The following is a 19,182-nucleotide window of genomic DNA, read 5'->3' as shown; positions in this document are numbered from 1 at the left end:
AAGGATTTGAAAATGTTGCTACAATTTAAAATTGAAATAATGCAAATTCTTATTTTAATTTGAAAATGTTTGTATATTTAAAATTAATTTTAATGGGTAAAATTTTACAGATGTCCAGTGAACTTTGAGAATAAGTAAACTAGTAATTTAAAAGTACTCATGGTAGATTTATTGGCATTTCAAAAATAGATTTATTGTTTTATAAAATTATGCTCTTAGAAAACTTAGATGATTATATAATTCAGTATTAAGATATTTTGTTTTCAAATAGTCAAAGTATGTGTTGCATATTAGAAGCATCATAAGATTAATTTGGCTAGAGCAGAGGTCTGCAAACTGTAGCTGGGAACCACCCCAGTTTTCATACCATCCTACCCCAGAGCTAAGAATTTTTAAAGAGTTGATGGATAAGGGAAAAAAAAGAGTATTAGTGTTTGTGGCCCACAAAACCTAAAATTTACTCTTTGGCCCTTTACAGTAAAAGTTTGCTGAACCACTGGGTTGGAAAATTGTTCACTTTTTTTTCTAATTAGTATTCATGTTAGACCTCAAAGTTACTCTGTTTTTAATTTTCTGAAGAGGAACCATATTTTAAATAATACATAACAATGAAATTCAATACTTAGAGGAAAACAGAATCTTTATTCTACTTTTAGATTTTTTTGTGATTAGAAATTATGAATAGAAATAAGTTTATTATTTTGGTGTCAGCTTCATAATGCTTGCTAATACAAACTGAGTACTGAAGAATTATAGCATGGCATAGTATAATCAAGTACTAAAGAAATACAACAGCTCTTTACAGGTCTCAGCCTTTGTGTTAATAGAAAAGACATTGAGGCAATTATTGAATCATTTATTCATTTATTTTGAAAACTTTGGAAAAAATTGTTAAACAGTTTTAACGTTTTTGTTTTTACAAGCTTTGAAATTAGGCTCTCTTATGTGCTTTCTCTTTTTTTACTGTTGAGTTTAAAGGGAAGAATCAAATGGTAAGTGTTTAGTTTGCCCAAGTAATAAGAGCAAAGTAGATTTACTTGGTTTGTTTAACGATATCAGCTCTCATTTCTTTCTCATATTCCTATTAGAAATATTCCAACACAACTAATAATATGGGCTTTGAATTATAAAATAAATAGTCATTTCCATATTTTGTGTCTTGGATAATTATTAAGAATGTTAACAAAATGGGGGAAAACACCCCCCATATCTATCTGGTCATGTATTTCTTTGTTAGCCTTCAGCTTCATTGTAATTTTATGACATGCAGTGAACATATGGCACATGCAGTGAACATATGTCCCCTGCAGTGAACATTTTTAGAGTCTCAAGGATATGTCAGCCCTTAATTAGAAGTAATCATTTTTATTTCATACCTTTTTTCTCTAAGTCATGCTCTTTGATAATAGCTCTGATAATTACAAATTAAACTTTATTTTTCACTCCTGTAGCCTAATTTATTTTTGATTGCCATAAAAGTATATTTTTTTATGCTGTGCCTTAAGTACATTTAGGTTTATTTTTACCATGGTGTGAAGTGTATTTTGAACCATTTTATAGGTAGTATTACAAGGATGAAATTTTCTATTAACAGTTTTACAGCCTTTGGGACATATCACAAGAGATTATTCTGATAAGAATGTATGAAATTGTCCTTTATGTTTGTCCTTTTGATTTTTTTTGTATTAGTTTGGTAGCTCCACTTACTGTAAATTTAAGTACTGCATTGTACCAGTTTTTATTTGTAATACAGTTTGGGTTGGAGTAAAGGGGAGATTTTAATTATAACATTTTTTAATGTACTTTCCTAGAATAAACTTTGCTTTCTTGGGAAAAAGATAATGTCATAAAGTATCTAAATGTAATTTTAGTCTTAGTAGTTATATCGTATAATTATAAAATACTTTGTTTAGGAAAACTGGGGCAATGTTTAGCTTGTTTGCTACTTTGAAGTTTCTTTTTAGAAGTTTATTTTTCTGGTATGGTAAATGTAATTAGTTTTTAGTGAAGAAAAGAATAACCCTTTATATCTTTTTCAAAATATATACATGAATAGATATTGAAGAATTTTTTATTCCTATTTGAGTAGGTGGGAATAGCCCTCGATATTTGAACACACATACGTAATAAACCTGCAAATATAAGTATGTATTATATGTTTAGGCAATAATATGACCCAGTTATGTTCCTTTGTCATAGGTGCTGCATTGTGCCTCTCTGGTATTATGTAACATGGCCAAAAGTATCAAGGAGGTATAGCCAGAGGCTAAAGATGTAATGCTTCTTATGTGGTAGTGTTTTTCAAATGAGTGCATATTAACCACTTGGAGCTTTTTAAAAATGTGGGTTCTTACAAATCAATTCTTTGATCCAGGTAGATTTAGGTATGTTGACCATTTATCACATTTTTAGTTAAATCCATTAGTTTTCAGCCTTTGGGACACATTGCATTAGATCTTTGCAGCATATCTGTGGAAATTAAGAAAAGTGCCTGAGATCCAGTCCACCAAATAGTTTGATACAGTGGGTCTGGGTTGGAGCCATGGGATCTGCATTTTAAGAACTCTTGCTTGCTTATTTTCATTCACAGAGGTAGAAAACCACTGGCCATATTTTAAGATGAGTATAGTAGTAGTTGAAATTTTTTATGGGATCTGGGAGTTTAAGGAGGGGCTCAAAGTCATTCAACATGGGAGACAGGATTTATACAGTTAGCATAAATAGCACAATATTCTATGTAAGTAATAATCTGTGGTAGTTTAGTGTGACAACTTTTAATTAGGTTTTCAGCCTGTATATAGAAGAGGTATCATTGTAAGTGATGTATTAATTTTTAGTCTTTTAGGTATTTCATCTAAACCTGGGGATCAACAGACTGCGATAACCCAGTCCAAATCTGAACACTGCCTGATTTTAAAACAGTTTTATTGGAACAGCCATATTTATGTCTAGTTCATGACTGTTTTGCCTGAAGTGTCAGGGCTAGACTCAACTAGTGTGGCACAGTTGTATGAGCCTATATCAAGACTGTATGGCATGCGCAGCCTGAAGTATTTATTATCTGGCCCTTTATGGAAAGTGTTTGCTGACCTCTGATCTAGGGCCAGTCTGAAGAGTTGGGGCACATCTATAAAAACTGGCACATATTAACCAAACTCATAAAGAGTTTGAATTCAAATGAAATTACTAACTTATATGTTCTTTTTCCAGTGATTTTAGAAGGGTCATTGAGCAGATCACTTCATATCCTAGAACCGAGGCTCCAGAAGAAACCAAATTACTGTCCAGAAGGTTATAAATCAGAGCAAAAGTTATGGGAAGAACTGATAAAGTGTCACTGCCCCATAGCTGATACCTTGGAGGTTTCAAATCCTGTATGTTTTTGATCAGTAGAGACATAAAGCATTATTCTTTCAGCTATTACTTCCCCTTGGTTAGTATTGCCAAATTTGGCCTGCTACCTAATCATTTTGTCAGTCTCTTTTCCTCCTTCTTGAGTTGGCATTGTTACTCTTACTATCTGCCCTTGATTTAGTTATGACCCAACTTTCCCTGATGTGCCATGTACAAAATTCATAACAGAAAGTCCTGCCAAACATAAAATTTCATTATTAGGTGCTAGCAGAAGGAATTGATCTCAATTGTTACTAATGAGTATGAACAAATATGTTTTCTGAAACATTTTTGTGAGAAGTTGCCATTTTGTGGTTTCCATATAGTCATCACTCTCCTCTTTCTTATATACATTTTTTAGTTCTAACAAGTGATTTGATTGTGTTACAGTAGAAGATTGTTTATTTGGAAGTCTAAGCACCTGAAGCATTCAAACAGGACATATTTCACAAGTGATTTTTAGCCTCTTCATCCTATGAAAAACTGAGTATTTATTTGCTGTAGTGGTTTGTGTCAGATTTTGGTGTGACCTGCTGGGCAGGATATTACCTCTTGCTGGTATAATGGCAGCCAGTTCTGGTGGTTTGGACGTGATGGTGAAAATCAAAATGGACAATGACAGTTAAAATTACAGTGGTCTCATACATAATGCTCTAGTTGTGACCAGTTTTTTTATTGTTAATTAATTGTTTTCATTTATTTATTCACTAAGGTAATTTGATTTCCTAAAATGAGCTAAGAACATTTCTGAATATTTGCGATGGTACATAATTGGAACTTGTCTTAGACTTTTGTACCCAAATGAAAATAAACAAAGGTACATACATATTTATAATATTTACATATGCTCTTGGAAGTGATCTTTAGGATTTTGACTATTTGGGGTATTTGGGTTGAAGATATGTGTCAGTTTTAACCAGCCATTGGAAATCTTTGATCACTTCTCAAAAGGGCTATTTAATAGTTTTTAATAATACCTAATCATATATAGGGGAAACTTAAAGTTTTCATCCAAACTGATGAAAGTGAATATGAGTACTGTTTAAAATTATTTTTTTATAACGCTTAAAATGGATTGTCTCAAGCAAACAAGATGTTTGGTAACCATAATCTTAAGTTACAGTTATAAGTGGTAGATTTTTTTCTGTTTTATTATTCATATTTAACAGTCTTCTGAATGAATCCAGATGGAAATGATTACTGAGCCCCTTATACACCATACAGTCTCTACCAGAGGACATTATTTTACTTAACTATTTCTTACTAAGATGACTCTAGTGTCTTTTTTTGGTCTTAACCTTCCATTAGAGTTTCAGAGAGGCTCATAATCCTGGAAATTTTCCATTATCTCTTTTTTCCCTCCTGGAGAATATCTGTATATACTCAGCACATACATAATCTTCTCCGACTACTCACACAAATGTGATCCTATATAATTTTTAGTTCTCTCTCTTTGTACTTTACATTTTCTTCTGATTGTAGGTACTTAAATGTAAGCTGCAAGAATTAAATGATGGATTGATTTCTTTTTTTCCCAGATGCCAGTGTAGCTCAGTCATGTTTTCAGTGTTCTTTATGGGCGCTATACCTTGTTATTACTAATGTTAAACATCAGTAGTTTTGAAACATGGGTGGCATTGGGGTGCAGCTGTTGATGCATTTTTATAGACTTCATAATAGAATCACATAATGAAGAGTAAATTTTAAAACAGTCAAAGAATCACCAATTTTTTGTGCTTCATTTTCAGCACACCTAACTTTTTTTAATATGCAGATTGCACTTGAATATCCTTTCAGAGTATTAGACTTATAGGAAGACTTTCAGGTTTCCATTTAGTAAGAAAAGTTTGTTCATTGTTTTCCTGTGTTCAAAACACAGTGCTGAGTACCATAGAATATAAAGAGAAGAATTAAGCCAAGGGTCATTCCTTCTGCAGAGTACCTGTACAGAGTATGTTAAGAGGCACAACTAAACGACAGTTTAGAGAAACAGTCTTTCTAGGGAGTGTCAGAGGTGTTATTGAGTAGTTTCAGCACTGTTGTGGACCTTATTTTGGGTGTTTTTTTTTTCTTCTTAACTGATACGGTTAGTTTATTATCCCACCATGTTGTAGGTATACCGCATGTCTTTCATTTGAAAGAAATGGTAAGTTCTCATCTTTCTTGATTCAGAATGGTAAGATCTTTTAGCTACTATGTACCGTCTTTGAGGGGTTGAAGACGAGGAGAGTCACAATTAGGGAATAGAAATGTTCAACTAAAGTGACATGTTTTTGGAAATGTCCAATATATATAATATGAATAATAATAATTTAATTTAATTATTAAATAGTTTGAATTAGTAACTAGATTTTAGGAAGACATAAAAATTCAACTTGTTGCTTCTACTTTGTGATTTCTTAATGTAAGATTTAGAGTACCTTACCAGAGGTGTCCTACAAAGTGATTATATAAAAAAAAATTTTTTAGGTCAGTGAATATCTAATGTCTTCTATACTTCATATTGAGGGCATTGAAGCTCTGTAGTATCACCTGAAATGTCAGAATTGTATACCAAATCAAACTAGGTAAATGTCAATAACCATATTTAATTATTAAGTAACTACTAGTGGTAATTGTTAAGGAACTTGGGTTTATAAGCATGCTCTGCTGATGAAACACATTTATTTCTGTTTAAAATTTCAAATAACTGAAAAATATATGGGTATATTTACTTCTTTGTCTCATGGTATCCTTTACTATATTGTGCACCACATTTCAAATCCTGTCTTTGCTTTTGTAAATTTACCATGTTTCTCACAAGATAACTTCTGCATTTGGCTTATTACTGCTTTTCCTAAATCCTGCTTTTAAACAGTTATAAACCTATTATAGTAGTAGCTTCTCAAATTATAAATTTTAAATAACTTCTTGAATTTTAGTTATCACTAGATATGTAAAAATTAACTGTATGTTGAGTCTGTTGCTTTGAGTTACCTACTTACAAACAGTATACAATTTGTCAAAATTCCAAAGCTTCTGATAGACTACTAAGGTAATTTGTTTAATGCCTAGTATCACAAACAGAAAAAGATACTCTATTAAGTACATACTTACTTCTTTATCCATTGGAACACATCTGCTTTGTTTGCTTCTTCCACTGCTTTCTTCTGTTGGTGAGACCAATTTAGAATTGCTTCTTATGAAGTTTATATTTGTTCTTTTGTTTCATCTTTCATATTTTGATCTGGCCAATCATGATAGTTGTTTTGACTTTGATATGGAATTGTACACACTAAGAGTTTATGGGTAAAGAAATGGCAGACCAGACACCAGTATTAGGTGAGCTTTTGTAAGATACTGTTAAAAGTATTATGTTTGTTTTGTAGCTGATACCATTTTTGCTGATTTCTTTAAGCATTTGGGAAAAAAATAATGAAGTATTCCTAATCAATTTCAGTTTTTAAAAGTGCCTCTTCAGAGACAGCTTGTCGTGACAGTTGAAAATGATGATCTTGAAAATGTCCTTCAGATACGTAGATTAAAGATAAAATTCTCAGCTGAATGTAAGTTTAATTCTTCTGTCTCTTGATGTCTGCTAGATTTTATGTAATTACGTTTAATTCATCTTCATTTAGAAAGCAGCAGTTAATTTTGCTACGTGAGCAGTTGAATTTGTTAGTGACATCAGAGTAAACTCTAGTAAGCTGCCTGAACTAGGCTTTAAAAATACATTGAATGAATCTAGTTTCTCAGGTACATGTCTTAAGGTTAATGAGTATGGTCAGCTAAGAATAAGTCCCCCTGTTATATTTGTTTGTTGCCTTGTATTTCTGATTAAGAATTTAACAAGTAACATTTATTATTTCATAACTAAAATTTACAGTGTAAATTAAGATAGAATTGATTATCCAAAAAGAAACATTCTGAAGTTTTTTTTACTTTACTTTTTTGAGTGGTTTTAGGGTTCACAGCAAAATTTAGAAGAAGGTGTAGGGATTTCCCATGCACCTTCTCCTGACATGCACAGATTGCATTACTGTCACAGCCCCACACTGCAGAGTGGTACATCTGTTGCAGTTATACCTGGATGCAGTTATACCAGCAATAGGTAATGACGTGGAGCAGGTCATGCCTCGTTACCCAAAGTTCATAGTTTAGGGTTCACTCTTGGTGTTGCATATTCTCTGGGTTTGGACAAATGTATAATGACATACACCCACCATTATAATATCATAAAGAAGAGTTTCACTGTCCTAAAAATCTTCCTTAACTTATCCTTTCAATCACTGATTGTTTTGCGGTCTCCACAGTTTTGCCTTTCCCCCAAATGTCATGTACTTGGAATCATACAGTATGTAACCTTTCCATAGTGGCTTCTTCGCAGTGCACTTAAGGTTTCTTTCTCTGTGTCTTTTCATGGCTTGTTAGCACATTTATTTTTAGTGCTGAATGTTCCATTGTCTGGATGTTGTCACACTGTCCACATTGTCACAATTTTTTTATTCATTCACCTATTGAAGGACATCTTTGTTACTTCCAAGTTTCAGCTATTATAAATAAAGCTGCTATAAACATCAATGCGCAGGTTTTTGTGTGGATGTAGTTTTCAACTCCTTTGGGTAAATAACCAAGAATGCTGGTTGCTGGAGCATATGGCAAACATATGTTTAGTTTTGTAGGAAACTTACATGATTTTCCAAAGTGGACACAACATTTTCTTTCCTACCAGCAGGAATGAGACTTTTTCTCCAGATCCTTGCCTGCATTTTGTTATCAGTGTTTAGGATTTTGGCCATTCTAATTGCTCTGTTGTATCGCTCCTTAATTTGCATTTCCCTAATGATACATGAGTCAGTGTTTCATTTTAATCATAATCATGATTATAATCATCATTGATGATAATAAAACAGGAACAATTTCCCAGTACTCATGGATGCAGATATTTTGAAATGCATATATTCAAATTGAGGGGGAAAACCACCATACATTGTATATATCGAAAGACTATCTTGTTACATAAAACATTCTTCCCCACCACCTTTTTTTTTAAAGCAGTGAATGATAAAATGCTTTGAAAATTATTGTTTCTAATTCCTTAAATTAAAAATGTTAAGTTTTCTCTCTTTGTTGTGTTGGAATTTGCATGCTATTATTTGAGTTGTATCAGTGGGAACATGTTCTTTTTTACCATTTAGCTTAAAATTACCTTTATTAAGGAAAATTTACTTTGTTGATGCACATCTTTCGGTATCTTGATTTTTAAATGAGTGAATGATTTCTTTGCAAAGAGGCCAGTTTTTTGAGCTTTTGTCTGTTACATCTGTTTTCTTATTATTTCCCGTAATTGATTTTTCTATTCTAAATATGTTGTTTGTTACACAGTATTTCCATATACTAATAGTTCCTACTTAATTTCTCCATTAAAGTTTGGCTAGTTATCTAATAATCTTATTTTTCTTTTTTGTAAACTTCTCTAGTGAAGGAAAGATCTATTTTCATGTGCTAAATGTAATTTATTTTTAGGAAAAGTTTTAGGAATATTTAAGGATAAAAGGTTGGATCTTGTTACTTGCTAGTATACTTACGCATTTCTCTAGAATTACGTTTCCTTTAGTAGGTTTAAATACTCTATGTCAGTATTTTTAGATAAGGCTTTTTAACTTTCTTTAGTAAGACCTGGAATCTAAATGGCACATGGTGGTTCCTAGACAGTATTCTTAGAAGCTTCTGTAGAGACATACAAGAAGTCTTTACTAATTAAAGAATAGAATAATGATTGTGGTAACACTACATTGAAAGACTTCATTCAAACGAGAATTTAGATTGAAGTATAGGATGAACATGGTGTCATTGATTGAAAAACATTCCAGTTGGTATTATGTTAAGGTAATAACTATTTAGTTCACTGTTTCCTAAACCTTAGGCACTCATATTATACTTCATTTTAGCTTATTTTTGTATGATATAATTCTTATTTAAATTTGGTTAACTAAAAACAAAAAAGCTACAAAATCACAGATTGATTCCTAAATGTTAAATATTAATGGGAAAAAAATACATAGTCTATATAAAATAGTCATCAAGTTCTGCATTTCGGTGTATACTGGTTTAGTTGATGTATATTATGCAGATTTCCTGTAACTTTTTATTTTCATGAACGAATTCCAACTGGAACTTAAAAAGTGGTTCTCAAACTTCCTGGTTTTAAAATTCCTTCACACTGTTAAAAATCACTGGAGACCCCAAAGACTCTTGTTTAGCTATATCAGTGTTTACCACGTTAGAAGAGAAATTTGAAAGAAAATACATTGTAGTGAGAAGAGTGGCCTTATTTTACAGGTTTTGCAAATCTCTTTACTGTTCTACTTTAATGTGGTGGGAAGAGTGGAATTGTTTCAGTGTTACGTAGATTTTTTTCAGTGTTTTTCTCATAAATTGTTGGCTTATGTTTGCTTCTTCACTCCATCTGTTGCAAAATGCTCTTTTGGTTAAAGTATATGAAGAAAATCTGGCTTCACATGAAGTAATTAGTAAATAGTGATGAATATATTTTAACCTTTTCAGTTTTAAGTGTAGATATTCTTGTTTGATACTGCAGTAAAACTTGATAAGCAGGAGTTTCTTAAAACCACTCTTTTGCATTATAATTCATTGGTCTACTTTGAACTTGAATGGACTTTAATCATGCATGATTTTGTAATGTCATGTACCAAACATTAGAAAAATGTTAATCCATTGAGTTATGCAAATCTTCCAAATTAAAAACAAATCACATTTCTTAGTATTAACTGCTGATCTTGTCAGAAAGTCTGACAAATACAGATCTCCTCTGCTGTCTGAAAGTAGAGCGTTCCTGTGACACCTTTTGTAAGCTGAAATGACGAAAAGCAAAGAAGCAACTACTGTTAATCTATATGAAAAAATCTTGAGCATTCCCAAACCTAAGAAATAACCTCTTATGCGTCTCTGATACCTTAGAACACATCTTGCTTGCTAAAAGATACAATAGAATAAATCAGTACAAAGCACAGGTATTCACAGACACAGTTAAAAGCTGTGTCTGCTTGATGCTGAGTGTAATTCCCAGGGAAAGAGCTTGGCAGTGCTACTCTCCCTGCACTGGGAGTCTGCTGTGTCTGTAAGGGCTTGCTTGAAGACAAATGCTGAATGCGATTTTCATTTTTCGCTTTTTTCTGTAAAACTGAAAATCTCTTCGGATTTCTTTTGGTTAGTGAAAACAGGGACTAATGTATGTCTTGTAAAAAGCAAAGTGCAGTAACACGAACTTTGAAAAAGCAGGGGATGCCTGTACATATAAATAAGTAATCAGTTTGTCTGTCAAAAGTTGTCGCAAGTAAAAATCTTGTTTCCCAAAAAAGGGTCTCACTCAGTTTGGAACTCAGTCACAGGAATGGTTGTTCTTGAAATAGTCAGTCTACTTCAGAATGTAGCAGAAGTGCTTTAATATATACATATATGTCCTGTTTTGTTGCATAGAATTACAGGCATGTCTTGTAGATACTGTGGGTTTGGTTCCAGACACTGCAATAAAAGTTAATATCACTTTATTGTGATAAGGTGAGCCAAATAAATTTCTTGGTTTTCCACTGCATATAAAAATAAGGTTTATACTATACTGTAGTCTGTTAAATTGCAAGCATGTTATGTCTAAAAAAACAGTGTACATACCTTAGTGAAAAAATACTTCATTGTCAAAAAATGCTAACCATCATATGAGCCTTCAGTGAGTGGTAATCATAGATCACCATGTCAACTATAATGATGAAAAAGTTCTAGATATTGTGAGAATTACCAAAATGTGACACAGAGATACCATGTGAGCAAATGCTGTTGGGAAAAATGGAGCTGATAGACTTTTCCTACACAGTGTTGCCACAAACCTTCAGTTTATAAAAACCGTGGTATCTGTGAAATGCAATAAAATGAGGTATGCCTGTTTTTAAGATGTGCTCAAGGATCGTGATTTAATAAAATTTTCACTGCTTCATCCAGGTATTAATAGTTGAAAAATTTTAACTGCTATTGTGAAGAATACATGATTACTGTTAAGAACTGGATGCAAGTGCCTTGGTTTGTGGTAAAGCACCAGGATTTTTGCCCACCACCTATCCACATAAATGTCAATAGAGTGAAAAGCCCAATTAGATTGTAGTATTATAACTGTTTTAATGTTGATAAGACATGAAATAGTTTTGAATTGTGCATTTCCTGAAAGAGTCTTGGGTACTCGTAATACTCCATGAGCCATGCTTTTTGAGACTTGTTCTTTTAATGAAAAGCTGCTTTGATGTATGGTTCAACAAATAAGCCAGACTTTGTTTACTTTTTTGTTCGGTTGTGAATTTAAGCATATTTCAGTGACAAGATTTTAGGCATATACTGCATAATTCTTTTAATGGAAAGGCACATTTTCTTATAAATCCTAAAAATATATTTAAAATCTTGCCTCTTGTTAATTTCTGTTGGAATTGTTGAAAAGTGAAGGTGCTTTGTGAATATGGGAATTTTATGAACTCTGGCAGAATTTTATAGGTCAGCCCAACCACTTACTATATGTAGTTATGACCTGGAGTAAGTTATTTAACAGCTCTGTGCCACAGTTTTATGATTTCTAAAATAGGGTAACAGTAGACCTGCTTCATAGGGTTGCTGTGAAGATTAATTGAATTAAGACTATGTTCTCACAGCTTTATCATTTTACTGCATTGTAGTTTTAGAGATTTTGTTTACATGTAAGTTTCATGTCAAACCACAACTCTTAATTTTTGAAAAATTAAAGCATCATTAAAATTTGTATTTTAAAAATATCACATATATACTAGTTCAAATTTAAAGTACATTAGAAGTAACTCAGGAGAAGTGAGGGCCTTGTGTATTGCTTTTTGGTGGATACACAGTAATAGTGAACTTTGAGTGATTCTCTTCATTATATATCAAGTTATAATAAGAAATACGGTCTTAATTTCCATTAAACTACCTTTACATATTATCTCTGCCTCTAATTTTAGTGAAAGTATGTACCAGTGGATTTATAGAAAGTTACAGTAACCTTAAGACATGACTAGGAAACTGGAAACTTCTTTTACTTTTAAAATAGATTAAAAATGGTCTGTCATCTAATTATGCTATTTTTCTTAATCTTAAAAGTATAGCTGTATAAAATAGTACTCAATTTAAGGAAATGTGGACATAACTGAATAAATTGAGTGAACATATATTTAGTGGAAAATGCTATAGCATATAACATGAAATGGTATTTTAACAGTGATATGCTACATAGAATGGATTACCGTAAGACATTCTGATAATCATATTAAAGATGTTAGAATTGGAACCGGTTCTATAATAGAGCACCAGAAAGGGAGTGTTTGGTCACTGTTGAATAGTTAACTTTAAGCCTTAAATCTCTTTAGTATGTTATATTTTCCATAAAGTTCTGTTAATGAAAAAATGGAATAATAGAATATTTTAAGAGCAATTAAACATAAGTACTTAATTTCTGGACAATAGCCAAATAAACACTGTTATTTCAGAAAGTGATAGGTAAAGTTGAAATTACAAAGAGACAATATGAGAGGCTGTCTGTCCCCATTCCCACCACTGGTGAATCATAGGCATCCAGCTTAGGTAACAGTATATAAGGGGGGTTTGAAAATAGAAGCCTCAGACAGAGTATAATAATTATCCTCTGTTGGTGGTTAGATGTCATATTCTTAATCTTCCATAGTTAGGGCACATACAAAAGTAAAAATATAAATTTATGCCCTGTCTTCCAAAAATGTCACAATCATAAAATCTGTGTGGTTCACCCTGTGGTGCTGAAATGCAATCGGCTTTCAGTAACAAGTATATGCTTTAAATAAAACCTGGAAGATTGTGGGTATGCTGAAGCAGTCCATACTGTATCTAGTGTAGGTTCTAGTAATAAGAAAATGACAACTTGTTTTGATACTGATAACAGTGTTAAGTGTTATTACAAAATAGTATTTTCCATATAATTGGGAAATTTATGGGCTCATCAGTGATCAGTTTTATAAAGTAGTCCAGCCTTTTTGCTGGTCGAAAGTAGTATCCATTAATAGTCAAAAGTTTTATGAGAAGAGGCACGTTTATTTTTAGGAAAATTAAATAGGTTTGAGAAAATACTGGGATTTAAATTTTAAAAATAAGTTGACAGAGCATTTCATGATGCTATGTAAGTGGTGTTTTTCTTGTACTGTAGCTTCACTAAGATACCTTTTGAAGCATCCCCATTAGTTAGATGTACAGTTGATTTACTGCTTAGTGGCATTTATCCATCACAGGCTTTTATTTTCTTTATTTGTAGCTTTATAGGTGCTTTTTGCCAGTATTTTGTGTTAAGTGAAATTTTAATCAAATGATTTTTAATACATTTTAATTGCTTTTATAATTAGGAAAATAATGTTCCCTTTAGATTTAGACCTTATTTTATCTCAGAATGTTTGATTACTACCTTGAACACACTTGTCTAAACTGGAGATCATAAAATAGTGCAAATTTCAATTATATGTTGGATAATTACACCTTAAGATTGCATTGAAATTAATTCTGTATAACTATTTAAATAAATGATGAGTTTTTAAGAAGCACTGTCTGTACTGAAATTTAACACATTTTGTACATTGTATGACCATTTTGTTGTCATCATTAACCTTAAGAGCATTTTGTTTCAGAACTGGCCAACTGTGTAATAACATTTTTATTTAGGTTTCCCAGTAAAACCCTAAGGGAGGCAATGTTATGTCAGCCTTTCAATAATTACCTCTGTGTGTGTGTCAGTAGGTCACAGGTTAATAATGCTTGAATACTTGAATAAAAATGCAGAGATGTATTATCATATTTCAAAAATTAAAATTGTCTATAACTTTATTTTTAGTTTATACCCCCATAGCTGTATATGTTGTATCTACGTTTGAATACATTTGAATATAAAAATGGTTAACTGTCATTTCTGTTTTAAGACTTTAGTGACCTGGGAGGAAGAGGTAATTTGCCTTGGTAGTTATTATTACTAGACTTATTTTCTTGCAATCTAGGTAATTTTTGCAATCTTTGATCTATTGGAGTAAAAATGTTAAAGCTATTTTTAGTAGATTTTATGTAATCTTTCATTGATAATCAAGGAATTATAAACTGGGCACTCTAAGCACTTGTATATATCAAGCCTGGGAAACTGAAGTTTCTTATTTGGTGTTCTTATTAAGTATACGGTGTTTGGAAAATTAAAAAAAATTTTAATGGAAAGTGATATCCCAATTTATTCTTTTCTTTTTGATTTTAGATGGGAAATGTAAAGTCGTTAAGATCGATAGGTTGACTGTGACCACTATGTTTACTTACAGAGAGAACAGGAAATGAGAATGGGTGATATGGGTCCCCGTGGAGCAATAAACATGGGAGGTAGGGATTTGAAGCAAAAGGCTTCTGTAACTTACTTGTAATTCTTTGGGGAACTGTACATGCTATTTGTGGTACCTACATATCAGTAACACAATAATATTTGGAACCAGTATTTATTAAATTGGGAAAAAAAGGTATAATAAACACATATGTAAGAACATTTATCATTTTGTTTGGGGGCTAAAAAGATATATTTTATCTTAATAGATTTAATGTAAGAAACCTGTAACCAGGTTTTGGTACAATTTGGAACTTTTTCATTATAATATAGCTATATTGTTGCATTTTTAAAAGTCAAATTTCGTGCCTTAAAATTGGCTTTTTTACCTTGGAAATTTGGTAGTTTCTGAGTTCCAGTGTTTTTAAGCTTTTTGAGAGGGTTTTATAATTTCTCTCTTTTGTATAACTTCGAAGCTATTTTTGTTTTGCTGATTGTTTTCCTTATTTTGCCCTAACCTACAGTATTATGCACAGAAATGCACCGGAGGCATCCATAACTTGACAAGGAAATGAGATGTGTCTTGCACACTTAGGCTGATGCGTATCTTTAGAGTTGATATAAAGTTTTTTAGAAAGTGCCTATTTAAACTTGATTGGCTGTATTGTCAGGGAAAGTATCAAGTAAATAAGTTGAAGGAAAAAGTGTGTAATGTATTGTCTTCATAGGTCTTATTGGAGATATTCATTTAAAAATTAGGTAAATTTTACATACTCATTTCACATGGTCCCAACAGAAGGTGTCATGAAGTAAAATCCTAACTCAAATGTACATATTGTTGTAAAGTTTACATTGATCTGTGCATTATAATACACATGACATGCACACCCACTGAGAAAATCCAGATTGTACTTAGAACATACAGTGTTTGGAATAAAAAGTGTTAATGCATCTAATAGGTGGAATGAGCATTTTTCCAAGATGAGCCTTTTCATCTCTACCTCTCCTGCCAGTTTTTTTGCCACCACGAACCAGATCATCTAAAATTATTGATTGCTGTTTACTTGGCTACTTTCCTGAGCTACTGAAAAGAAGTTACCAAGTATCTCGGGTGTGCAAAGGAAGCATGAAACATGGCCCTTTCCCATAAAGAACTTAATTGTGAAGTTATTAAGACAGATCACGAGTAATTAGTGAACAAAAAGTACACAAGTTCTAAACTGTGAAGCGCAGTTGAGTAATTCAGTATTTATGTCTTTTAAAGTAAACTGTGGGGTGGTGTTTAATATAACCCAGGCAGTTTTAAGGATTGTAAGTGTAAGATTGTTAAGAATTGTAGGTAGTTTGAAATTCTGTTGTAATTATTAGATTGTCATTAACGTCAGAACCAAACTTGAGATTTTTCTGATGTTGCAGAGACCCTGAAAACATTGATTGACTGCTTGATAGTCATCTTTATCCAAAGAATTAGGAGAATATGCCCTTAAGAGTCCTTGTTTAATTAGGAATTTAAGAGAATTAAAACATTTTATGTCATTTTATTCACCAGAGAACCATATACATGTGAGCGCTTAACTCCTCTAAAGTTCAAACCATTTAATTTTCTCCTCTTTACATTTTATTCAATGTGAGACTTTATCCAAGCAGTTTACTGGAGTTATGAGTCATTATCATGCAGTTGAATGTTGCTTTTGAGTCAGTAAATTGTCTTATCAAGTTACATTGATGGAATGTGGCAGTAGAGTTTCTGGACCATTGTAATGTACCTTGTGAAACATAGATTATAAAACTTCTTTTCAGAGGACCAGAGAATTCTAAAATTTGTTAGATCTTTAAATTTAGTTTAATAGCTATGTGGTGGATAATATAGTTACTAAAAATAAGACTACTTCAACTACTTATAATCGAAAATGACTATTTTTGGTTTATTTTATTATACCCATAGTTGTATAGTTGTATTTGAATCTCACAAGTTAGGTGTAACAGCCATGTTCTATTAAATAGAGAATAAAAACCTGAATCCTTGATCTGTTCTTTAGAGGAAAATTGAGGGAAGAGTCCTCCTAGATACTGTCTCTACCCTTCCTCATTTCCATTGTGGGAGATGTTGTGGAAGTCTGGTAAATTTTTTTATTTATAGCTATATGCTAAGGGAATAAAAATATTCTTGGACAGTGCGAATTTATTAGTAAGAACATTTTGATATTAAAGAATTAATTCCTTTCCTATGAAGTTGCTAGGTTCCTGTGCATTGGCTTTAAGAAGAGCAATGGCATGTTGCCAGGGACTGGAAAGAAGTAAAACTTCTTTCCCTCAGCTGCTACCTGGACTTAGCCATATGTAGAGTTCATTTGCTTACATTTGCTCTACATGCTGTGTAGTGGGTTTGAATGAAAACTTCAACTCCTGTTATAATGTGTTTTTGAGAGGTTGAATTTTGAGTATAATAAAATTGACCTACATAATGAAAACCTAGAGGAAAGCTCTAAGTTGGAGTCAGTCTCTTTTAATGAATTTTGAATGATAAATGCATGAGTACTTTAAAGTGAAAAAAAATTAAAGAAGATATCTAAAAATGCCTTAGTTGAGGCCATTGTAAGTATAAGTATTATAGCTCTAACATGAGGCAGATGTATACCTTTGATGAAAAATTTGAAGTATACTTGATGCCATTTCTAGAATTTCAGCATGTTGAAAAATTAAAATAACCGTATTAATATTTTATCTGTGATTGGTTGAAGTTGCTTTTAAAAACAAATTTTGTCATGATTCCTTTCAGTTGTTGAGATTGCATATTTTTACATAAATTTAAGAAACTACTTCCTATAGTTTTTGGGAGATGTTCAGTAACTATAAAAGTTGAGAGGTTAGTTACAGTGAATAAATGTATATATGTTTTATATATATGTACATACATATATATATACACACACACAGAAGTGTTTTTTCCTTTTACAACTTAATTCAGTTCACATGATAATATTTTTAGCCTTGACTTTAAGAAATTAAATGTTTTCCTAAGGGCTGATCCTTTGGTTTTAATTTAAGCTGGTACAGTCTGGTTGCCATTTTAAAGGAAGTATTTTGTTAAAAAGTAGACAATAGAAAATAGTACTGAGTTTTTGAAAAACTTCAAGTTTTTACAGTCTCTTTTGTCCTAAAACAATTGATAGTTGACTCACTTGTTTTATGTACATTTGTTTTGGGGATGAAAATTTTATAGTTTAGGTCCTACTTGACTACAGAGTAGAAAATTGAGTGTCCCATTCTTAAGGAAGAAAAATGATTTTGGTAAACTTGCTATATAGATTGCATAAGTACTGTTAAGTTTTTAATGTTTACTAAACTAAGATAGGACAGCTCTAAGTACAGATTGTTTTGCGTAGATGCATTTAGCCCAGCACCTGCTGGTAACCAAGGTCCTCCTCCAATGATGGGTATGAATATGAACAACAGAGGAACTATACCTGGCCCACCAATGGGTCCTGGTCCTGCCATGGGACCAGAAGGAGCTGCAAATATGGGAACTCCAATGATGCCAGATAATGGAACAGTGGTAATGTATCATAAACATTATTTTGATTATATTTATTAATACCTACTTCTGCCCCAAAGGTAACTTCACACTTAACATAGTTTGGCGTCATTTGTTTTGGCAGTGAAGATCAGTATCCAATGAAGAACAAGTACTTTGGTGAAGTCATGTATTCATTTGTGAGAGGCAAGTTTTAAGCATCCCGAGTTAGGATTACCATCCATAGCATGCTTTTTTGTACTTCAGTATATAGCAAATACATATGTTAATTAAAGTTATTTTTTTCAGTGCTTTTGTGTTCACCTCAGCATTCAATATAATGAATGGTCAAATATTTTATAATTGTGTTCTTTTCCTGTGAGGACTCCTTACCTTTGTTGAGGGACAAAGCTCCAGTATATTTGAAGACACACATTTTAGTAAAAAGATTGTTTATCATTAATTTCAGAGAATTCATTTTAACTGTAAAATAATTTATGTTGAAGTTTTAAAGTATACTTTAAATTTACGTTGTTGCATTATAGGACTACTAATTGCATTTGTTACTAAATTTAAAGTAGACAATTTTTATGTCTTGGTTTGAGAGTGTGAAGATATCTTTGTGTGGGTTAAATATAAAAACAACATTTTTCAGTTGTAACTTTCATTGTATTTGATTATCAGTAGCAAGACTGATACCTTTTTTCATTTTCCCTTAGTCATCTTTAAATGAGGCTTTATGTTGGCAAAATATGTTTTCATTTGGTTTTTGTTAATCGTTGACACTTTGAAAAGGAAAATTGATTGATATATTTCGAAAAGGCAGTTTAGTTTTAAATCTACCACATCAAATCTTAAGGCACCATTGCTGCCAAGAAAGAAGCAGCACTGTCAGTTAAACTCAGGTATGCCA

At 32.1% G+C, this 19,182-nt stretch overlaps 1 protein-coding gene across 7 annotated transcripts in view; it reads left to right on the top strand.

Annotated features, from left to right (window-relative positions):
- Positions 1-19,182, top strand: part of PSPC1 (paraspeckle component 1) — an 89,799-nt gene that overhangs the window by 36,851 nt on the left and 33,766 nt on the right. For 2 of the 7 annotated variants that reach the window (XR_012125697.1, XM_017656937.3), the window contains exons 7-8: positions 14,760-14,817; positions 18,142-18,311. The exons of 1 other annotated variant lie outside the window; for it this stretch is intronic. Coding sequence is in view for 2 of the 6 variants with exons in the window: in XM_017656937.3 (XP_017512426.1) it covers positions 14,760-14,817; positions 18,142-18,311 (228 nt within the window). In the remaining 4 variants the exon portion in view is untranslated. Of the gene's footprint in view, positions 1-6,832; positions 8,483-14,759; positions 14,818-18,141; positions 18,312-19,182 lie in introns of those variants that run through there. 4 more of the 7 variants (XR_012125731.1, XR_012125729.1, XR_012125722.1 and 1 more) reach the window with 3 other exon arrangements.

Source organism: Manis javanica, chromosome 1 (genome assembly GCF_040802235.1).
Source record: "Manis javanica isolate MJ-LG chromosome 1, MJ_LKY, whole genome shotgun sequence".
NCBI classification, from domain to species: domain Eukaryota; kingdom Metazoa; phylum Chordata; class Mammalia; order Pholidota; family Manidae; genus Manis; species Manis javanica.
The sequence above is the reverse complement of the archived record's forward strand: the minus strand, read 5'-3'. Positions and strand labels throughout refer to the sequence as shown.